We start from the raw sequence: 23113 nt of genomic DNA, 5'->3' as shown, positions 1-23113 counted from the left end.
CTGATTTACGAATGAGCGAGGAGTGTGATGATTCTGATGTTGAGTTGAGATCTCGATGGTTGGGTATATTAGGTGTGCTTCTTAGCTAGATATCGAAACGAGTTGATATGACATGTAGCTATGTATGTATTTTGAGACGGGTATTAAAGTGTTTGATTGATGAGTGATGTACAGATAGCTATTGCGATACCTTGATAGGTCGTGGTTATGTGGTTATAGCTGTGCGTTGATTCACCTTGACCTGCAACTCCTGTCGCCGTGTCGTTGCAACCATCCGGGGTATGGTACGGAGATGGAGATGGAAATGACGAACCCTGCGGTGACATCACGCTAAAGTACGAGTACAACTACAGTCATGTCATTCAGGGTAAATTCACGCAAGATCGCCACATTGAAGATATGGCACCGAGACCATCACAAGACAATTAACAATGCATAATTTAATCGCATACACTACTCCAACACCGTTGCTTTATGAGTGAGTGATAGGTGACAGTTAAGGAATCACATTTCTATATACATTATAACACCTCTGTCCTTCCGTACTTCCCCATCATCATCCCATCATCCGTAAAATCCCTAGTCCTCATCCGTTTATACCCCTTCTATGCCCAGCTGGCCCAAACCTCGAAACCTAGATCACACCCTCCTCCTCCTCATCCCTATATCCCACAGTACGTCCATCATCATCCCTCAAATCCCACTTTCCATCCTCCCCAACCTGCCCATGAGCAGGCAACCCCAACCTCTCTCTAATCCTCTCAACGGCCCTCGTCCAATTCGCTTTCCACACCATCCAGAACTCAAGGATACTAGCATAGGCCAGGGCGATACTCAGTCCTACCCAAATTCCAATCAATCCAAGGTTGAATCTCGGTGTGAAAGTTAACCATAAGCCGAAGGGGAGACCGATGACGTAGTATGATGTGAGGTTGATCAGGGCTCCGGTAGTGTGTAGGCCGAGGGATCGGAGGACAGCTCCTGCTGTTGAGACTATTCCGTCTGATAGCTATACCAATAAACATTGTTAACTACCAGTCCAACTGACGTTTGATCGAGGGGCATTTCGATGTGACTTACCTGGAACAAGGCGATATAAGGCATGATCTCAGCTACTAACGCTACAACCTCAGCGTCATTGTTGAACAAGTATCCCCAGTTCTTTCTGAAGATAACGCAGATTGATCTGACAACACATACTTTCATCAGCTTGACTGTCTGAAATGAAGATGACTTTCTGAGAGGAGAATAACTTACGAGTTGATAATAGCAAAGATCAAACTCCAGAGCAAACTCGCTCTACTAGCCCATTTGGCTTCCCATCCTCTACCAGCACCGAGCAAATTACCCACTCGCACAGCAGCAGCTATACCCAACGCAGCGGGTACTTGGTAGAATGTCGAGGCGGTTGACAAGAGTACAGATTGAGCAGCCAGGTGAACAGGACCAAGGATCGATGCCGCAAGGGCACAAGCTTCCCATGCCCACCATTCGGATGAGAGCTGGGGAGAGAATTGGTGAATGTCAGCTGAAATATCACTGAGACCGAGAGAGGTAAAGAGATAGTCGGAAGACCCTAACTCACCATAATAGTACCAGCCAGCCCCAGCGAAGTGACCGTACCCAACTTGGAGAAACAGTGTTTGAGTTTGATAGGATGGAATGCTTCTCGAGGTCCGTAAAATACAACCCAAAGGGATGAAGCGATAAACTATGATCAAAGCATAAATCCATCAACCGCTGTTCGCTCAATTCCCACACTGATTCCATTGTAGGGAGATAGAGGTGAACCACTCACTGCTAAATTGTATGACATGCCAGTAGCCAATGCACCTCCTACAAATCCGAGTCTGCAGAAATCCGGTCCCCATACCTGTGAGATCGGTTTATAGCGTCAGTTGCGAGTGGGACTATCGATCCGTAACGGGGTCACTTACAAAGAGATAGTTCATGAGCAAGTTGGTAGGAGCGACAAAGAACAGGACGTATGTAGGTACATGCATGAGATTTTGAGCTTGAAGATATCTGCGAGAGAAAGTCGCATCAGCTTGACTCTACGTCGCGTAGCTCATGAAACATGAATGAAGAGGAAAGGGAACAGGGCGCCGAGAAGGGTAGAGATGGAAAGAAGCAGAGAGTCCAGCGAGGGAGTAGGCCGAGGAAGTAAGAGGGAGCGGAGTGAGAGTATAAACAAAATATGCAAGAAAGCCCACACTCACTTCTTCATCAACACATTCCCACCATACCCCGGAATACCCAAACTCAACCACCTCAAATACGTCGCCGCATGATTAGCCACATCCCTCTCCTGACCCAATCCCACCAGCACTGCCTCAATATTCCACCAAATCATAAACATCGGAATCATCGACACAGCCAACACCACCGCCATCCTCTGCGTCCAGAGACCCACACGGGAGGGATCAGAGGAAGTCCAAGCAGCAGGAAGGAGCGTGTCCATAGCTGTGCATAGGCCCTGGAGGATCGAGAAGGACGACACGGCAGCTGTCATTGAGGCTAGGGAGGAGGCCGCTAGCTCGGTCGTACCTAGATGTCCGATCGATACGACCGAAGCTAAGTTGAGGGACCATTCGGATATTTGGGAGAAGAATATGGGGATGGAGGAGCGGAGGATGATGGGTAGCTCGGCCTGTAAACAATATGTAAATTATCAGTATTCGATTTTCACATGTCTGCTGGAACACGATCAAGAAGGGTTTGTGGAACATGATTTATCCTTTTTTCTGGTCGCTGATTGTGATTTCAAGGAGTCGAATGGATTGCTCTGAATTCGCTTCTAAGAGTAAAGATAGTATAAGAAAGAGTCAACTCACCCTCAAAGCCTCTGACCAAACCCTAATCTCAACTCCCTCCGCATCAACAGGCAACTCCAAATCGACCGCATCCAGCTCCTCAACAGGATCCAAATCCATAGGTCCCGCACCAGCCCCCGTACCGGGAGTCAACCCCAATCCCGCTCTACCACCAAACATCGCCCCTCCAGCAGACTGGACCAATCCCCTCGTGACGTCCCCGCCCTCATCTCCAGACGAATCATCCGCCATTCTCACTGTCACACTCATCCGTCTATCCCCTCCACCAGTGGGTAATCCAATCTCCGAGACATATGGACTGGAGGTTCTGGATAGTGGTCTAGAGGTCTTTCCCCTCCCTCGGCGCTCTTCATGGCCTACGTCCGTCTCATCATCCGAAGGGGCAGCTGAAGAATCTCCCTCGTGTCCATCCTTGGAATGAAGATGGAGATGGGGATGATCCTTCCTAGGAGGTGTTCTAGCTTTTGATCTAGATCTGGAATTCCCGTGGTGATGACCAGAAGAAGAAGTCATAGTCATCCCTCCATTCAACCCATCCATAGACTTGTGTCGTCGTCCCGTACGTTGTTGACCAAGCGGCGCACTGGTAGATCCATATGATTTCCTTGAGGCTCGACTGGCTCTTCTGGAAGACCAATCCCGATCTAGTAGCCCTGATCTTTCATTCTCGAGATCATCGTCGTCGTGGAAGATGATCGCATCCTCCTCGTACGAGGCTTCCTGGATGGTCCCAATATGTGGACCATGGGCGCTAGGGGCGGCGCTGGGCCGTCTCTTCCCTGGAGTGAGGGAGGGGACGGTCTCCTCGGTGGGGGAGAGGTCGTGCTCGTGATCTGGGTGAGTAGCGGTGGAACCACGACGGGGGTGGGGGTGGTCTCGCGCTCGGTTGATTAGGTTTTCGAGGTTTGATTGGACAGCTGTGACAAGATCAGTCAACGCGGATCGTCAAGTAGTAGATAGAAGGAGGTACGGGGTGGACAGAAGACTTACCATATGGAGAGGTGGATAGGGAAGCGGCAATGGAAGTTGAGTGAGGGAAGTTTGACATGGTGGTGTGGGTGGAGTGGCCAAAGTATACAAGGAGAAGAAGAAGTGAGATGAGATGGGTTGTTATATATCTATATTTCTATATCAAGCAAGTTGACTCTAGTGGTAGTTGACTGATCGAGTGATTTGCTTTGATGCAAGGTCCGTGCGACTGACTTCGTGTGATATCGTATCGTAGTGTGTCCACCGAAGGACGTTGATGATGATAGTTGTCTTGAAAGGGATATGATATACCAAAACAAGATCGGCGATCAATCCGTACAAAGGCGAGTGAGTGGGTGAATCAATTGATACTTGAAACGAACAATCTGAGAAACCACTCGAGTAAGTGACTTCAGTTGCTATTACAGTAGTAGAGTATTCACGGCATCAAGCAATCAAAATCAAAGGATTAATCTAAAATTTCATCTCCACTTCCAAAGCAATACATGTGGAGACACCGAAACGCGTAGCGTCATAGCAATATAGCCAAATGAAGTTTTTCCACCATACGGTGTGTGTGGGTATAACCGAGCTTTACCCCTTTCCCTGATATTTCGGCGGGAGAGTGGGGGTAGTGGGCTCCGCATTGTTCTTCCTTCTTCAACCAATTTGTTGTACAGTCATGTGCGTTTGAGATGGAGTGGCTGAGAGAGAGCAGATGGCCAAGTGTATATACGAGTGAGAGCAAGAGTGGCCGCTGTCAGTGTGCAATAGTATAATACTCAAGTTGGATGATCTGATTGACCAGAGCTGATACAAGATATGTCCGACCGTCTACCGCAAGAACAGCCAAGTTGAGTCCCCTTCTGAGGATAAGGTAAGACAGCCAGTTACACTCCTTCTCTGAGATGCTAGCGCAAGTAACGTGGACGACGAACATCTGCATATATAAAGTATATAACCAATGGATAAAAATCATATACCACATACAACTAACGTCCAGACCAACTAAACTAAATAGACCTCTTCTTCCACCTCTCACCAAATTTACTCTCGTTCACTTCATCTCATATTGGGGGAAAAAGAAAGATAGAAAATCGAATATTGAAAGGCGAGGAACCTGAAATGGTTGAAATGTAGATTGAGGAGAATCGTTTATTTCTTGTTTTTCTGTAAATGCGCAGGAAGGTCAGTATAGGTCTTATAGCTGAAACATCAGGTTGTGGTGCTTGAAGTCACTTCGATCGTGGAGGGAAGAAAAAAGGTCAAGATGCGATACTAACGGGGTTCTCGGGGCTATATGGGAAAAGTATGTCAGTAAGCTTGCACTCCCCCGATCCTGTAGTGTAAGATGGTATACTCACGCGTTCTTCCAGGATTCAGCAACCTTCTTGAAGTTTTCCTATAATCCAAATACAGATACTTAGCGAACAGCGATGAACAAACAAGAGCCCGAAGGCAACACGAGCGTGATGCTAAGAGAGAAGGAAAATGAGACCTACTCGGTGGTTGGAAGGTTTACCGGATTTCTCAGCTTCGGCCTTGAGCTTGGCAAGTTGGACCTTCATGTATTCGTTGCTGCGACAATGAAACGATGATTAGCTGATGCAATCAGCGTGGGGGATATAAACCGATAAAAGAGGATGATGGTAATCGAGAAAGTGGTAGATGAGGAGTTCTTTTTCCTTTCCTCGTCCGGAAAGAAGGGAGAGATGAAGGATGGGAAGGAGGAGAAAACTCACTAAGGAGTGGGTTTCTTAGCACCACCCTTCTTGCCTTCAGCAGTAGCAGCTGTTTGGGAAGGAGCGAGTATGATCATTCGAGAAATAAAGAAGGAAGATAAGCAAGATGGAATATATCAGCCATGTCACATGTACGTATACGCCCCAAGGAAGGAAAGATGGCTGGATGACTCGAGTCGGGTTGAGAGGAATGTCTCTCGATATGCATATATGCATGATAGATATCAATCAGATAGCCAAGCTTACCTTTGGCTATAAGAAACAAAACTATCAGCGTCAATTCAAAAGTGGATCGTAGCTCAAACACTATGAGGGGTGGACCACCTTGCCCCTATCCCATAGGGGGAAGAGGGTAAACAACCTCCACCACCTGCCCTACAGGAAGAATGCATCAACTCACGAGCCATTGTATCTTAGTGATATTTGTTGGGTGACTGAAAAGAGGTATAAAGTGTTATAAGTGTGAGGTAGGTATTATTGTTGTATGGTGAGTAAAAGAAAGAAAGAGGAAGGGGGGGAAGAAGAAGAAATGGGTTAATGACCTCTAGTACTTGTATATTGGTTGACGAAGTACCAAAGTACGAGTACGAAGGAATGGAATGTTTGGCTTTACCTACGGTACGGTATGCGTAAAGAGAGACGCGTCTGGTACTCGTAATCTTCCTAATTGGGTATATTACCAGGAAATTAAATGAGTAAAATAGGGTCAGTATCACGTGATTTGGGTGATTTCGTGTATCAAATATGCCCACTTATAATCCCTTGGATATGGCAGTAGTATACTGTAGTATAGTCACGGGTGAGTACCTGTGCGCTAAGTTACCATGCGAGGGTAGATGGTGAACGTGCTTTAGCTTGGATAACAGCAAGGGCAAGAGCAAGATCCGACCGATCATCAGCCCAAGGATGCCTTTCCTTTTGATCTGGTATGACTGGTATACAATCATCACGCATTCATGCGAATGAACATCAATGTATGAACAATCATCACACCAAGAAACCAGCATAAAACAAGGGTAGCAGACAAGTCTATATACACCAAGGTACTAACGCATCATCACATCCTCTCCATCTTCAGGCCTCGGTGCCCCCCTCTCAACGGAATTCAAAATCTCCCTTCGTATCTCCGAACTGATCGTGGGGTGAGGTCGGGCTCGAATGACATCTAATAATGCATCTTTCTGGTCAGGTGTGAGATCGGATCCGTACCTATAATCATATATTCAAATAATATCAGTACTCGTAAAGGTGACAAAACTGCAAGAACAGAGGATTGCGGTTGATGCAGCTGTCCATCGATGTGTCCAGATGTGTTCAGATGTTTTGTTGAAAAAGGAGACAACTCACCTCTGCACGAAAACCAGTAAACTCTGATGCCACAGCACAGGCAACTTATCTTCGCCCGTCCTACTTCTTTGGGAGTTGGCTAATCTGATATAATGGAATACCAAAGCATCAACCACTTTGTAAGGTAAGGCGTATTTCTTGTCCAGTAAAATACGGATGAAAAGGGAGTTGGGACCTGCACGTATTCATAAAACCCATAATCAGTCCGACCCATCTACTTCAGCGGTAGACCAACTCACCGGAATAATCCATGGAAGCTAATCGCAACAAAGCAGCAGCAGAGTGCAATACAGGTACAGACACCTTCGATAGGACTGATGCGACGATGGCTGCCTCTTTGAGTGAACAACTGGCCTACAGATTCAAATCAAATACCATCAGTCCCTCTTCCCCATCCAGTAGATATACCTCTTGACTCGTTGATTATGAGAGGGCGGGAGAGAGAGAGCAAACAAACACCCACCTCACAAAGAGGGAACAAGATCCCCTTGAAAAACGCCGCAGGCTTGTACAATCCCTTCTTCAGCGCCTCGTACAGATGTATATTCAACTTGCCACCATTCATCCTCATATCTTCCCTGCATTTGTCTAGCAAAACACCTTCGAGGAACACCCTCACTTCGGTAGGTTTCAAGTTCGACACGAAGATCTTGGTGCATGCGAATGTGGCGTGGGGGGTCCATTCGGTAGGTTTGGTGAGGGCCAGTAGTTGGGCCCAGTGGGGAAGGGAGGGGAGGATCTTGAGTGCTTTGGGGAGGGGACCGGATTTGTATCGAGATAGGAGGAATCCGACTCTGACAGAGCACCCACATTAGCATTTCCCAAGACATGTTGGTTGCTCATTGTAGACAAACGCTCACTTGGTATACACTTCTATGACCTTGGGGTTCAATCCTTTCCTGGGATCGGGCGGTCCCTCGTCTAGTCAAATCATCACACGCCAATTAGCTTATACATTTCATATAGCTTATTGGATGATCGAAGAAGAAAGGCTTACCCTCATCCTCGATACCCCTGCTCACAGCCCAACCTTCCATCTTACTGAAAATCAAATCTGCCAGCGTCTTTGGCGGTTCTCCCGGCTCGTCCGACGTTGACGCTTGCTTTTGTCCTGCGTTCAGTGCGTCGAGGGTAGCATGATCTGCTGGGTCGATCTCCTATAACGGGGTGAATCATATCGCATTAGCACCAGCACGGATGGCACATGCTGTTTGAGCGTATCACTGACCAGCTCGGCATATTCTTCACCTCCGGATACATCCCCTTCCTCAAACTCCTCTTCTTCCTCATCGTCACTTGGGATCTGGGCAATCTCTCTTGGTCTGCGGGATCTATTTAGAGGAAGAAACCCATGAACATCAGCTAAGTTTTCCTGAGTTTAGGTACATCCCATCTGCTCAGCTGATGTCGACTCACGGTTCAGCCTCATTCTCATCCTCATCTTCCCACTCATCCCCTCCTTCACCCAACTCCCTATTCACTTCTTCCTGCTGTTCTCGAGCTAGGTCCAGGATTTTCTTGGACATTCGAGCATCTTCTGCTTTCTATGTAGGAGACAACGAGAATTAGTATATCCCTATTTGGATAATCACCCCCAACACGAGAAGGGAGATGGTGATGCTCGATTGTCTTGCTAGCATGTCGATTGCAGTTGTATCCGGTGTAATGAGCGGATGTAAGATGCACTCACAGGCTCATCTTCCAGTTCCTCATCCTCCCTCGCACTCCTCTTACTGGGTTTACTGGGCCTACCAAACTTCCTCAACGACTCGTCGGCGTCTATCTGAACATGAAGCGGATCATGTCGCTGTTTTGAAGGTTTGACCACTCTGGGCATTGTGTGTGGGTTTGCAATCTTGGATATTTCTCGGTTCGCTGTATGGTATATATGCTGTGTTTGCTTGTTGACTTTGTAAATGGAGTTATGGATGTCGAGCAGTTCAATTAGCAGCTGGATCAGACAGTCAAATAGACAATGGACCATCCACTTTGACTGTCTATGTTTTCAACTTTTCAACTTTGAGATCCGAGTCACGTGATACATTGATGTAATGACGCTTGGACCTAGTTTGTCGATCTCGAGATTACAATCCATCTCGGTCAGAATCACGATTACACTTACTATATGTTCAGCTAATGAGCAGTAAACGGAATGGATCAAAGAAAACATCTATATCAAGCTACTGTCAACAAGAATCAGAACAAACATAAAGAAAAAGTGTAGCTTTGACCGAGCTAAACAACCAACCAATACACCTCAACGTCAGCTCAACCTCTGTATGAGCCATCAACTCACTTTCCTCCGATCATCACATCTAAAAATGTTGGATCACCTATAGACCCACCCCCACCTTTTCCTGTCCATCACAACTTTTTCTATTCTTGATCATTTTGACTCTCCACTCCACAATGACCAGGAAGAAGCCAACCCCAACCTCAAATGAACCCATTGATCCAGCCTCCCTAGCTGCAGTCTTAGCTGTAAGCTACCTCCCGTATAGTCAACGAATAGTCCAAGCTGATACCTCTTCATAGGCAGACTACCCCCTCATCGACCCTACATTGATCCTAGCGATCCTCTCAGACTACCCTTCATCAGACCTATCAGCGAAGATACCAGAAATCAAAGATCAACTAGGTATACTCGAAGCTACCTTGGTGCCCGATCCTGATCTTCCTGCTGAAATCACCGAAGTAGAGGGTGAGAGTCTTACGGAAAGTACCAGTCAAAGTGGGGTTGATGAGCTGTCGAGTAAGCTGGATAGTTTACATACCGGGAGTGCGACTACGCTCAGTGAGGGGACGGAGGAGTTTGGAGATGAGGTGGATTTGCTGAGGTCGTTGTTTCCTTTGACGTGAGTTTGACTAGCTTCTTGCATATCGATCAGCCCCTATTCACATGATTTGGATGAGGTATTCTCGGAGAGGTGCACCGGGCTTACTTGTGTGTATATTCATAGTCCCGAGAACGACCTTACCTCCGTCCTACATTCGTATCCTACATTACAAGAAGCGATAGACCACCTACTTTCCCTCGAACTAATCCGAAATGTCGAAGAAGAAGGACAATGGCCGAATGAAGGAGATGTCAAGGTACTATCCGAACCCGAATCATGGGAACCTTCACGGTCCAAGAAGTCCAAACCCAAATCCAAGTCGAAACCATCATCAAGAGCAAACTCAAAACCACCTTCAATCGAATCTTCCCCTATCATCGTTTCCACCCCACAATTCGATAATGCCGCTTTCCCCGAACCAACCTCATCTCATTCTCGCTCATCCACCAATGGGAGTACCACTTCAGCACCTTCTAAGAAAAAGAAGAAGGACAAGATAACAATCCCAATAGTGGATACATTACAACGACAATCCACCCCTACATCTAGATCTAGAACCTCGACAGCGCCCTCAACCCGATCCGCTTCACCTGCCAGATTCAACGATAGGGCAGGACCGACCAATAACCCCTGGCATACCGTCACGTCTTTATCGTCTTACCTTTCAGACCTCCTGTCTCAACCTTCGACTCACTTCTCGTCTTACCTCCATTCACCAAATTACCATTCCACCTATTCGGCGGTCCTAGCGTCTTTAGCTAAGCTCCCTTCTCAGCCATTCAGCGAAAACTTCGAAGATGATATGTCATCCCGTAAGATTCTAGAAGATCTATTTGGATTATCGTTAGAGCCCGACGGAGGGGACAAGAAAAGGGATCTCGAAATTTGCGTTCACGCTGCTGGAGAGGATATAGCCACGGTGATGGATCTTATGGACTTGCTGGATGAGATCTCAGATTGGTCAAGCGATGATGATCGTGATAATGATTTGTTCGATCCTGCCAAACAACCTGATTATACGATAAACACCAATTCTACTCCCTTGCCTTCGTTACCGAAAGCTCAGACTATCACGCTCAACCTTCCTCCCGTTCAAGCTATAGATATGGCTCGATCCACCTCTGCTGGCTCTACTATATCCAACAAATCTATCGATGAGCATCTCCCGTTGAAAAGCTCTTTACCAGGGAAGATGACTCGGCCAGAGAAGAAGGTCAAACCCTCTAAAATGAAGGACGAACCGTTATTCGGAGGAGCAATCAGAGAAGCGAAGATCAGAGAAGTGCCCGGATCCAGATCTACTTTCTCGGCCCTATCTAGTCCAATGGTATTGGACGCTCACGAACTCAATCCCACATCCGTTCCATCATCGCCTAAATTAGGTAATAAACAATTAAATGGTAAACAAGTCCATCCCCAAAACTGGCGCACAGTCTCTTCAGCCTCTCACTCACGATCCCAATCGCAATCCGCTTCCTCTCGCACTGCTGCTAGAGAACGCAAGCCGACATACGAAGAGTGCCTTGCCAATGCCCAACTCGAACGTGCCAGAAGAGAAACTGTCATCCGAGCTGCTGGACGGAACTTCCGACCGAACGTTACGGGCGTGGCTGGGGGTGGACGAGCAGTGAAAGGTGTGATCGCTGGACATTATGCTTCGCAAGCTCTTGAAGCGGGACAGAGAGCGAGGAATTGGGAACTCCAAGCTGCCAGAATGAGGATGAATGCGCAGGTGGCCGATCACAACTATCATCATAATTATCAGGGTAATCATCCCTCTTCGGTCAATGGGAATAGTAGTGGGAGAGGGAACGTGAAGAGAAACCAATCTGTAGATCTACACAATTACACTATATCTCAGGCATTGGTATTGGTAAATGAGAGATTAGAAGAATGGTGGAAAGTTGAAAAGGAAATTAGACTTGAGAGGTGGAAGATCCAAGAACAGGGACGGTTCGTGATTATCACTGGTGTTGGTCGACACTCTGTGAACAACAAGGGGGTGTTGGGGCCCGCTGTTTCGGGGGATCTGGAGAGGAAGGGTTGGAGGGTTGATAGAGGGGATGGGGAGAGGGGGTATTTGGTGGTGTCTGGGCGATGATACGATGTGTTTCTGGATCATTGGGTGGAGTGACAGGTAGGAAGGAAGAGGGAGATTCATTGTTGCTAGACGGTAGTTAGAGGACGGAGATCATATCATTGTTGTACACATTCTCATCTTCTTATCAATCATCTACCATATTTGCTCTTAGAGATCTCTTGTAGCTATACGGTGTCATCTTCCTCTTCTTATCAATATTTGCTGTCATATAGACTTGATCATATATGCATACATATTTACCTACGGACCAGAACCAAGTTCGCAAGGTGGGTTGATGCCACCCCATCCACCCCATCCACCCACCCACTAAAACGCCAACGCCTTCCTAGCCATCTCCAAAACCCCCTCAAACGTCTCATTCCCCCCAGTGAACCCACTGGCATGTACGAACGTCCCTCCCTTAATCCCACTGACTTCTGAGAGCTTGTCATCCCGCATACCGCACCATGGTTCGGGGAGAGATTTCCTATTAACGAACGAGTCGGTGGATTCGGGGACGCACTGAATACGCCATTTGGAGCCTGGAGAGTCGGATTCGGGGTAGAGGACGTATAGGATCTTAGAAGAAGGGGAAAGAGAAGATTCGAGGGAGAAGAGGTGATCTTTCCATGGACATGACTTTGAAGTAACATTAGTTTTGATTCATATATGTAAGTATAGTCGGAAATAAGTAAGGAGGATGAGGATATGGGAGAAATGGGGAAGTAATGAGGAACGGGACGAAGTAGGTCTCCAGTCTTGAACACTCACCTTCTCAAACACTACGATCTGACCGCTCTGATCAACATCCAACCTCTTTTCTATAGCTTGCTTCACGACGTCTCGAGCGGGCAACCACGCGAATGCAAAGTAATCTAATTGGGAGAGGAACTCTTCTCCTGTTATCTTGGATGCTTGGGAAAATTTTTCCTATAACGAAAGTTAAAGGTCAACATATACCCATCTTACATGTATGTGATGATAAGTGTTATTGATGAAGAGACACTCACATCGAATATGGCGTCGGTGGCTTCCTCGTTCCAATTTGGGTTCAGCCTCTTGACCCTCGAGCTGAGGTCTGTTCGTTGCGTGTAGGCTAACGGAGATGAAGAGATGTTGACACCGTTGTCGATACTGTGTCATGCATTTTGTATCAGCTGAAGCGTAGGTAACCGTGGCAGGAATTCGGCAGCTCACCCATCGACAGATTCGATCAATTCCTTAATACAATTCAATTCGCAACGTCAGTATAACCATTCCGTAGCAGGTACAAGATGAGGGATGGAAGAGATAAAACACACAGAGTACAATGTCAACCAGAGCGTCTCGACCCTCTCATCCTCCACATTCGTACCCAACCTCTTGGCGATGATCTCCTTCCCGAAATGCTTGTACACCAACCCTGCAGAGGATAGCTTGATCTTATCGAATCCGCCTGAACCAAACACCTCGGAGAATCCTCGTTGATGGTGGTCGTATCGGTGTTTCTCGGGGGAGTAGACACCGCCGACGTCTACCACGATATCGAGGGGTTCGACTGTGACACATGGATCATCAGATTGGTTCTCAGATGAATACTGAGAATGTGTAATGCCGTGTCTGACATGATTCGCGCAAAAGAAAGTGGGACTAACGCTTAGATGGGTCTCGGGTTCTAACAAGGTCTAAGGAGCTATCGTCAGCTATTTCAATGACCGTCTTAGGCGCAAGTTGGCGAGCTCACCGGCATCCTTGAATTCATCGGTTAATCGAAGCATGAATACGGCAAGTGCCTCTGCAAGTGGACAATCAGTCGATGACTCGATGATCAGAAATGTCACAGGGGAATACTCACCATCACAATGGAAAGTACCAGAGTGGGTACCGATGACCTATAAAATATGGTTTCTCTTCAGCCATATCCCAGTGATTCTGACCGTGATGACCCACTTTGGTGGACTTCATTCTCTTAGCTACAGGACTTGACATGAATGTTCTAGATAAGTTCAGACGGGGGGATGCGATGTTGAGGATGCTAATTGTTCGTAGGAGTGATCTATATAGCATACAGGCAGTGTTCTGACCTTATCGATGAATACTGTAGGCTACCATCGATGAATGAGATTGATCGTGATCCCTACAGCCATGAGCCAATGAACCACTCGTCAATCCACATCCACCTCTTCACTCAACTTTTTATACTCACCGAAGATAATTGCCTCTTCCGGTAACTACAGTTCACTGCACTTTCCCACGGTGGTAGTGCGTTACGCGTGTTTATGGGATTGGATTGGGTTGAGCCGACAACCGAGAATGGAAAATCATCATCACCACCACTTCATCACCGCTCTCACCGCCCACTATCATCATCCTCTATATTACTAGTACTGCTCATACAGCTTCCATACCATCACATATCATCTGTCATAGCTCAATCACAACTGCTCTGCTCTTTCCTCCCGCTTCTGCTTAAGCTTGCTCACCACTACCAAGCCCACCACCATTGACAAACCCTCACCCCACCGCTCACAGCGGCAATACCAATGGATAACAGACGCAGGACGTCAATGACGTCCACTTCGACCATCCGATCAGCCAGAGAATCATCCATGCAGGTAAAGAATCTCCGAAGCCCAAGTGTGGGTAGTGCGACGCCAAAGTTGGAGGATGAGGAGGATGGTGAGTTTGGTCTCTTCCGCTTTCATAGTTCGCCTCATGGCTCCCCCTCTTTCCGCTTCCGCCGATGGGGTAAACCATGATTGACGAACAAGTTGCCTGTGGGAGTAGAAGCTGACTGAGAAGTTCAATAGGCAAACCTAGACGTACAAGAGGACGTAATCCCCTACCACCCACGACTGGCCCCTTATTCCCCCCACTCCCTCCCAAACAACCTAAGAACTCACCCAAGAACTCCCCTCAAGCAGCATCGCGTTCCCCCGCCGTTCGTACGCCCAGCGGTCTAGCTCCTCCCCCAGATATCATCCCTGCACCACCGTCTTTCGACCTCATCTCACCGACAGCTGGACCTGCACCCGCAGAAAGCACTGAACTGGAGGAAGATGCTATATCGGCCAGATCGGTCAGTCCTGAGAAGGTGCCGGTACAGAGTGTCTCCAATGCTAGTTTGACGCCTCCTCCACCTACGAGCGAGGACACCAATCCCGAGGCTGAGAAGAATGAAAATGATGCAAACCCACAAGCTACGATTGAAGGCGCAGGTGAAGGACAGGGAGAAGGAGAAGGAGAAGACGATTGGGATTCCTATAGACGTCATAGAGCTGTGAGAGGTTTCGGTAATGTTACAGTCAAGGAGGAACCAGGCTTAGACGAACATGAGAATGAAGAAACTCCAGTGAAGACTAGAAGCTCCAAGATAAATGGGAATGGGTCGAACATACCTGCATCAGGTGAGAATACACCTCTGGCTACTACGCCGTTATCAAATGCCGAACGATCAGGTTCGGCATCTAGACAAACTAGAAAGAGGAGGGGCGAAGATGAGCTGTTATTGGACGATCATCTTTTGCCTGTTGAGATTAGGCGGACGAGCTTTTCCTCGAAGAAGACTAAGAAGGAGAGGTTGGAGGACGATGATGAACAGGATGAACAGGGGAAGAAGGTGGGAGAGCAGGATGATGCAGATGAGATTGCAGTGGAGGATGATGAGGAGGACGAGGAAGAGGAGGAAGAAGAAGAAGTGAAGGATATAACGCGTTGTGTATGTCAGAAAGAAGGTGAGTCTCTCTGTCCATGATATTGAGATTGATCCGCAGTGGGGGCGTCGTGCTGATTGGCTGCTGCAGATATCGACGTGATGATGATTCAGTGTGATGAGTGTAATGTATGGCAGCATGGGGAGTGTATGGGCATATGGGGTGATGAAGAGGCTCCAGATGGTGAGTCAACTGGCTTTTGCAGTACATAAGACATCCAGCTGATGGTTTCGTGCCAGAATACTTCTGCGAGGAATGTAAGCCGGAAAGACATCAGCCGTTGATGAAATGGATACGGCGTCAGGGAAGAAAATCGTGAGTTTCGTGCATCTTCAGCGTCCTACATCTCCCAAGCTATCCTCGTATGCTGATGGAGTATTTCAGTGGATCCTTCATACCCCCTGCACCGGAGAATCTGAAAAATTTGCACAACGATCGAGATGACTTTCCACCATCGCAGTCCAAACGCTGGGCAGAAGAATTACCAGAGGAAGTGCCAGAGCCTACCCCTCCACCGAAACCACCATCTCGTTCCCACCATAAAAGAGAAGCTACCAGTCCACATGCAGATACACACGACGGACGCAGGAGCACTCGTGGACGTCAACCCGCAGCCTCACTCACCAGAGACAAACCACCTTCCAGTTCAGGCAAGAACGATCCTTCCAAATCGCATACCGGCAAAGTCACATCGTCAGGACGTAAAGTCAGAGGAATATCATCGATATCGCCTGATAGAGATTCGAATTCGCCTCAACCTTCATCTGCTAAAGAACCTAAAAGGAGGAGTACAATGAATTCTAGGGATGCGGCATATGAGGAGGAGGTGAAAGCGGCTTTAGAAGCTAGTAGAGCGGAGATGATGTCGCCTGCTCATGAGATAGACGAGACATCTCAGGTGGAGGAGAAGGAGAAGGACAGAGGCGAAAAGAGGCGGAGAGAGGACGAGGAAGAGGTGGAGGATAAGGATAGAGCTAAGAAGGGGAAGAGAAAGAGAGACGAGGATGAAGGTGGGTTGGCGGATCTCACCTCATACCAGCCGAATGATGTCAACTAATGTACAACTCTAGGCTCAGTCGAACCTGGCAATTCTACGAAACCCAAACATCCCAATCAATACACATATCGCAAGCCCCCTTCCGCGATCCCTCAACCTCCTCCCGCTGCGCCCTCACCTGCCCGCAGGGTAGCTGCGTCAACACCTGTCCCAATAGCCCAACCAGCACAACACGAGCATGGTACGCGTCGTGCAGGAGCCCTGGCAGCTGTGCCAGTCATATACCACCCCTTGACACCTGAATCAGCAAATCACCTCTCATGGTTCCTGCCAGATCATCTATCAGCTTTTGCGGACCTATTGCCTTCTGCCAATCCCGATGCATTGGAAGTACCGGCACCTAGAGTATTGAGTTATCTCCCAAGAAATCATTATCACAATCAACGGTACGGACCCTTCTCAGAGGAGAGAGACGAGAATGGGAAATTGGTATTACCTGATGAACCGTCTGGAAGAGAGGTGGTAGGAGATCAGGATAGGACGCAGCTAGACCCTCCGGCTAGACCACGTTATCCTGTAAAGAGAATAACGACGGCTGAGATGAAAAAGCGCGTGAGGAATGTTTTGGAGTATGTGGGAAGAGTTCAGGTGGAAGAAGGGAAAAGGCAGGAGAGAGCCAGGTCGTTAGGGATCAAACTTCACAAGTCACATGGTGGGGATGTGGACGGAGATGGAGATGTGACTATGGAGGAAACTCGGGAACCTAGTTTCGGAGAAGAGGTGACGGGCTCACCATTACCTGAACAGACGAAATCCATGCAACTTATGGATGAGTTGACGAGGGATCTAATCAATTTTCAAGAATCCTTCAATTCGAATGGCGTTTCAAATGGGAATGGGAATGGATTTGCTTCTCCTATACCTCTGACGACCTCGACATTCAGTAATGGAGGAATTAACAGTGTACCCCCCACACCGACATTACCGCAAGATACCTCTGTGGTTCCTGCGTTGGAGATACCATCTACCGCTATACCTTCTGAGGAAACTACGGAGTTGGGATCGACCGACACTGAAGTGCTGAAACAGGGCGAGGGGTTAGATGTGTATAGACAGGGGGTGGTGAATACTGTTGTTACTACACAGGCGGAACAGCAGGTAGCTGAGAAAGTGGAAGAAATTGTAGCTGAAGCTGAGAGGGGTGTTGAAATTTAGTTTGTTTGGAAGGGAGGAGCTTATCTTTTGGTTTTCTTGGGACATTTGGCTTAAACCTTTTCTGCATGTACTATGATGTATACCTGGATACCTACCCCTGTTATTGTTGGTGATACTTTATACTCTTACATATACTACTATCATATCTTGATCTTCATCGAATGAATGTATTGAATAATGAATCTGTGATGCGAATTCCGATTTGATTCCGTTGCCACTGTACAGTACGTGTACTCTACTGTATGATGCGTTGTGAGTTGTTATGAGTGTTCGTGCACGCGATTCGACTCTCTATCATCATATATGATGGAGACTGAAAAAACATCTTTTCCCGGTCATTTTCGACTTTTACACCGACATACTGTACATCCAAAGTATAAGCTACATCTTGTATAATCATCATTACTATCATATCATAGACTCATCAGCACCACTCTCACACAAACACCATCGCAGCAGTAGCATCTATCACTATCGGGTCGACGTGCAAAATAGGTATCGCGCAAAAGAAGCTTTCCTCTCCTTTCTCCTTCCGTGACGAGGTAAATCGCATTCAAACGCGTGATCAATCTTGTCTATCCGCATCGTGATCTCGCAAACGCAATCCTTCATATCCCCTTTCTACTCTTGCTTCAAGGTCCATCTGCATCCCTTTCCATCGCATGGCAGCGATATCGTGATCCCGAGCCGACATAATGGCTCCCTCCCATCTACCTCCTCGACCACCCCCTTCCGCACCTTCCGGTCCCAGGATTCCACCCACCGGACCCAAGGCCTTGAGGGTCAAGCAGCCTCCCTCAGGTCCTGCTGGAGGACTTAATCCAAGGCATGAGAAGGTATCTTTTGCTTTTCCCTCCTCATCGTCTACAGCACCTGGGGAAAATGGGATCAACAGCCAGACTGCCATCGCTGGACCATCCAGACCTAGACCTAATGGTCTGGACAACAGATCATCCTCCCTTACCTCCTCGTCCTCAGCCAGCACTCTCAATGGACCTTCAAAGAGTAATGGTACAGGTGAATCAAGTATACATGCTTCTTCCCCTGCTGCAAGCTCACCCTTCCGGATCAACATCCCTTCTGGACCTTCGCCTAATCGGAAACCCCCCACATTGAACCAATTCCCCTCTTCGACCAGTATAGCAAGCTCATCCTCCCATTCTATCAACGAACAACCCAAGAAACCACCCACCTCACCCAAGAAACGACATCACAAGTCATTGGCAGGCGCACAGCATAAATCAGAGGAAGATAACAGCTATAGATCCAGCTTTCTACCTACAGATGAAAGTGCAAGAGCAAAAGTATCGATATCGTTTGCCGGAGTAGGCTTGACGAACGGAATTATGAAGAGACCTAGACCTCCTCATATGGATTTTGAAAAGTCAAGTCCGGCAGGTACACCCCCTCCCCCGCCTCCGCCTGATGGACGACCGCCTACTCCGCCATTACCTCCTGGATCTGGTCCGCCCTCTCCCCCGCCAATACCAGATCAAGATGAAAGGATACCTACACCTCCTCCAGAAGATGACGATATGATACCACCCCCTCCACCTTCCCCTCCCACACAGGCACCTCCACTTCCACCCCCTTCACCAAAACCACCCTCTGCCCCTCGCTCTTTCTTCTCTTCCCCTTCTTCCTCACGTATACGTTCATCATCATCTATATCAATACCCATCCCTCCTCCTCCATCGATAAAAGATAGACCACCCTCACCACCACCTATAGAACCTTCCTCGCCTCCACCGCCTGCACCTCCTTCTCCCGGTCCAATGCCACCGGCTGCACCTCCTTCCTTCCACTTTCGCGATCTGTCAATACGTCAGAAATCACCTTCAGAGGAGGAAGACGAAGAGGGAGATACAAATTTGGAACCTTTGGAACCTGCTTCGCCCCCTCCTGCACCTCCCAAATCACCTACTCCGCCTTATATTCCTCCGTCATACGTTCCTCCAGCTTGTGTATATCCTCGACCGGGTATAGGTAGTTTTGCAACCATCAAGGGGAAGCAGCGGTTTGATGGGATAGAAGAAGGTCAGGCTGTGGAAGCGTCTGATCCTAGATTGAAAATATCGAAGGAACAGCTGAACAAGGGTAGAGGCACGAGAAAATGCCGTACCACCTTCTACGAGGTAGATTATGAGGTGAGCTGACAACATCTTAATGTCCAAGTAAAATGAGCTGACACCATATTACGTTTAGTGGGACGAATACTCCACTGGGCCCAAACCACCACCACCTCCTGCAGCGGTATTGATCACTGGCCTGAGCCCTCTTACCACCACCGACCAAATCAGCAAATTCCTTCGACCCCACGGTCGAATAAAGGACATAGATGCTAAGATGGACACCAAGTCGGGTATGCAGCTGGGTATATGTTGGGTGAAATTCGATGGACCACCTCATGGAAGACAGGGTACCGCGCATGATGTTGCTTGTCAAGTGGTTAGGATATGTGATGGACAGAGGATCAGTTTGAACGCAGATGAGAAGATCAAGGTGGTATTGGATGGAAGAGGACTACGGACGCAACAAGCAGTGAAAGATGAGATGCTCAAGAGGTATCCTCCCAAACCCAAGGTCATCCCTAAACCTGCTGTACCGGTATCTACACCTTCCTTGATCCCACCAACAGCTGGAACTAGTACCCCTTCATCAGCTGGCGCTCAAACGCCAAGAGCCGAATCTTCCTTCTCAAGAGTCATCCCATCTGTTCCGAAACCCCTCACTGGATCATTACCTTCCAGACCATACATGCGCCCCCCTCCCACACAACCTGCCAATTTTCACGCTTCCCTACCATCCCGACCTGGTTCACTCCCTTCTCGACCTCTACCACCTCATTCGACAATGTTCTTACCCTCCAGACCGAGCGGACTACCCGCTCGACCAGATACATCTGTCCAACACCTCGCATCATCCTTCACTGCCGCGCCCTTCTCTCGCCCCGAAGCAAGCACATCAAAACGATACGACCAGTCTGACTCTTACACCCCTGGACAGAGATTGGCGCGATCGAGCTCCAGAACGCCTTATTCGGATTATACCTCAGACTACACGTCAGATAGCGAAGATGATCACGCGAGACCAGCTTATCGATCGCGGGAGAGGTCTCCGGTCGGACGTAGAAGAGTGAATGGCAGGGTCGCACCTCAACCTAACAAGGAGGATGAGAAGGCTACGGAGAGGATGAAAGACGCTTTGTTGAAGAATGGGATGTCTCATGTGTTTATTGACTCGAAGGCTTTACCTCTGCAATTGATGTATGAGAATTATCTGAGAGATCATTTCAAGGCTTTTAAACCTTCCCAGGTGAGTCGACTCTCTCTATTGTATTTGGTGAAGTGAGACTGACAGGGGATTTGTTACAGATACTGCATAATCACTCTGGATGGTATATCCTCTTCTCAGATAACAATTCTGCCTATCGCGCTCAACGTGTACTTGACACAACCGCCATTCAAGGACATAGATTGACATTAGTAGTTAAAGCCCCACCTTCAGCGGCCACGAAGAAATCTGGAGAAGAAGATAAGGATAAACCTGTAGCTATGGGCGAAGCGAATGTTGAGAAGGGAACTTGGAAGTTCCTTACTATCACCAAGAAAAATCGACCTGCACCCACTGGACCTAAGGCCGATAGAGTGAAGGAGTCTCAGAAGATCAGATCAAGGATGATCGAATCGGATGAAAGTAGTGATGAGGATACACCTACAACCAAACCTAAGAAGAGGGTACCTTCTTTCTCTTCGGCATCTTCCTTGTCGGATGATGAAGCCCTCGCTCCGTTGAAAGCCGCTAAATCTGCAGTGGAGGAGGATGAGATGGCAATGGATATAGATGAAGAACCGATGTCGAAACCGTCTGCCCCTGTTCTACCTGATATCGCGCAGGAGAAGGAACAGGAGACAGATGACACCCCCATACCGAAGGGAAAGAAACGACCCGCCAAAGCCAAGGTTACCAAGAAGAACAAGAAAGCAAGACTTGATTCGCCTGTTCCGACAATCGACGAACCTGTTGTCGAGATTCTACCCCCACCCGAACCTGAGGTAGCAGAAATCACCATCGACGAGAAACCTGAAGCTACAGCTGAGACGACCAAACCTGCCAAGAAGGCTGTTGCAGCAAAGAGGAAGGGACCTAAATCCGATTTCGAGAAATTCATCGCGTCGTCCATTATCGACGAGGAAGATGCCTACTGGCTTGGACGGGCTTTGGAAGCTGCCAAAGAAGGTGTTGAGCCTACTTTCCCTGAGGACGTAAAAGACGAAGAAGTATTGTTAGATAAGGATCATCCGCTATATCATACCTCTGGTTCATGGCGTGCAGAGGGTTACAAGAAGGTCCCACCAGCTTCGAAATCTTCTTACCTCCCACAACGGAATAAAGCTACCACCGCCGCTGTGGAGGATTCCATGGGAATCACAACCGGTCGAACAGCCAGATTAGCAGGTAGAGACCAGAATCGTCAAACCCAGTCATCATCCATTACCACCGACTCTGAGCTATTCGCTTTCAACCAACTTCGTATACGTAAGAAACAACTTCGATTCGCGCGATCTGCGATTGAGGGGTATGGCCTTTATGCGATGGAGACGATCCATCAGGGGGAGATGGTTTGTGAATATGTTGGGGAGCTTTGTAGGGCCGCAATTGCCGATGTTAGGGAACAGAAGTATCTGAAACAGGGAATAGGGTCGAGTTATTTGTTTAGGATTGATAATGATGTGGTTTGTGATGCGACTTTTAGGGGGAGTGTTAGGTGAGTGCAGTGATTCCATCCTTCCCTTTCCTTCTGGTCTCTCGCTCCCTGCTCTTCCCTCTCTTTTCTCTTGGCCCTCTTTCTCTTATCGTTCTTCGCTCGTTTCTTCTAAAGACAAGTTCAACTTATCAATCACCGCAAGAGGACTCCGTGCTGATACTCTACCACTAGTCGACTGATCAACCACTCTTGTGACCCTTCTGCGAATGCCAAGATCATTAAAGTCAATGGACAGTCCAAGGTGGGTTTTGCTTAGCTAAGCGTGGTCTCGTAAATGATAGCTGATTCCTTGTATCGTGTAGATCGTCATCTATGCTGAGAGAACGTTGTATCCAGGAGAAGAGGTGAGTTTACTCCATATATGTGTTTTAAGACTACTTTGCTGATAATATCTTCTATTTTAGATCTTATACGATTACAAGTTCCCCCTCGAATCTGATCCTGCGTTGAGAGTGCCCTGTTTATGTGGTGCTGCAACTTGTAGAGGATGGTTGAATTAGGTTTTCGGTTTGGGGTTTATTTTACATTTTACATTGTATAGACAGAATCATTCTCCTCTTTTATCCGATTCGAATATTTGAATAGCATTTCACTTAACCATCACATGTTGAATTCTCATCTCTGCATGCATC

At 47.8% G+C, this 23113-nt stretch overlaps 7 protein-coding genes across 7 annotated transcripts; 3 read left to right on the top strand and 4 right to left on the bottom strand.

Moving 5' to 3' along the window:
• Positions 1 to 634: 634 nt before the first annotated feature.
• On the bottom strand, positions 635 to 3882 carry I302_106806 (uncharacterized protein; the record flags this gene model as incomplete). The annotated part of the gene is made up of 9 exons (XM_019192541.1): positions 635 to 1009; positions 1081 to 1186; positions 1258 to 1502; positions 1586 to 1711; positions 1799 to 1873; positions 1938 to 2025; positions 2220 to 2650; positions 2835 to 3751; positions 3825 to 3882. The coding sequence occupies 9 exons, from the start codon at positions 3880 to 3882 to the stop codon at positions 635 to 637; spliced, it is 2421 nt and encodes an 806-aa protein (XP_019045538.1).
• A 1186-nt stretch (positions 3883 to 5068) lies between these two features.
• On the bottom strand, positions 5069 to 5622 carry I302_106805 (uncharacterized protein; the record flags this gene model as incomplete). Its single annotated transcript, XM_019192542.2, has 4 exons — positions 5069 to 5099; positions 5168 to 5205; positions 5306 to 5381; positions 5546 to 5622. 4 exons carry the CDS (start codon positions 5620 to 5622, stop codon positions 5069 to 5071), a joined length of 222 nt encoding a protein of 73 aa, XP_019045539.2.
• A 969-nt stretch (positions 5623 to 6591) lies between these two features.
• Positions 6592 to 8729, bottom strand: I302_106804 (uncharacterized protein; the record flags this gene model as incomplete). The annotated part of the gene is made up of 9 exons (XM_019192543.1): positions 6592 to 6754; positions 6893 to 7067; positions 7132 to 7246; positions 7356 to 7686; positions 7753 to 7813; positions 7890 to 8049; positions 8121 to 8223; positions 8309 to 8436; positions 8583 to 8729. 9 exons carry the CDS (start codon positions 8727 to 8729, stop codon positions 6592 to 6594), a joined length of 1383 nt encoding a protein of 460 aa, XP_019045540.1.
• Positions 8730 to 9301: 572 nt separating this feature from the next.
• I302_106803 (uncharacterized protein) lies at positions 9302 to 11830 on the top strand (the record flags this gene model as incomplete). The annotated part of the gene is made up of 3 exons (XM_019192544.1): positions 9302 to 9373; positions 9428 to 9747; positions 9853 to 11830. The coding sequence occupies 3 exons, from the start codon at positions 9302 to 9304 to the stop codon at positions 11828 to 11830; spliced, it is 2370 nt and encodes a 789-aa protein (XP_019045541.1).
• Positions 11831 to 12136: 306 nt separating this feature from the next.
• I302_106802 (uncharacterized protein) lies at positions 12137 to 13777 on the bottom strand (the record flags this gene model as incomplete). Its single annotated transcript, XM_019192545.1, has 9 exons — positions 12137 to 12448; positions 12581 to 12739; positions 12820 to 12943; positions 13007 to 13029; positions 13111 to 13346; positions 13444 to 13473; positions 13533 to 13583; positions 13644 to 13680; positions 13739 to 13777. 9 exons carry the CDS (start codon positions 13775 to 13777, stop codon positions 12137 to 12139), a joined length of 1011 nt encoding a protein of 336 aa, XP_019045542.1.
• Positions 13778 to 14331: 554 nt separating this feature from the next.
• Positions 14332 to 17713, top strand: I302_106801 (uncharacterized protein; the record flags this gene model as incomplete). Its single annotated transcript, XM_019192546.1, has 6 exons — positions 14332 to 14467; positions 14599 to 15522; positions 15592 to 15684; positions 15741 to 15816; positions 15886 to 16511; positions 16572 to 17713. 6 exons carry the CDS (start codon positions 14332 to 14334, stop codon positions 17711 to 17713), a joined length of 2997 nt encoding a protein of 998 aa, XP_019045543.1.
• Positions 17714 to 18408: 695 nt separating this feature from the next.
• Positions 18409 to 22981, top strand: I302_106800 (uncharacterized protein; the record flags this gene model as incomplete). Its single annotated transcript, XM_019192547.1, has 6 exons — positions 18409 to 19860; positions 19919 to 21028; positions 21088 to 22481; positions 22653 to 22722; positions 22784 to 22825; positions 22886 to 22981. 6 exons carry the CDS (start codon positions 18409 to 18411, stop codon positions 22979 to 22981), a joined length of 4164 nt encoding a protein of 1387 aa, XP_019045544.1.
• Between the last annotated feature and the right edge of the window lie 132 nt (positions 22982 to 23113).

This window comes from Kwoniella bestiolae, chromosome 5, assembly GCF_000512585.2.
Source record: "Kwoniella bestiolae CBS 10118 chromosome 5, complete sequence".
NCBI lineage: Eukaryota > Fungi > Basidiomycota > Tremellomycetes > Tremellales > Cryptococcaceae > Kwoniella > Kwoniella bestiolae.
Note: the sequence above shows the minus strand (reverse complement) of the source record. Positions and strands in the feature narration are given on the sequence as shown.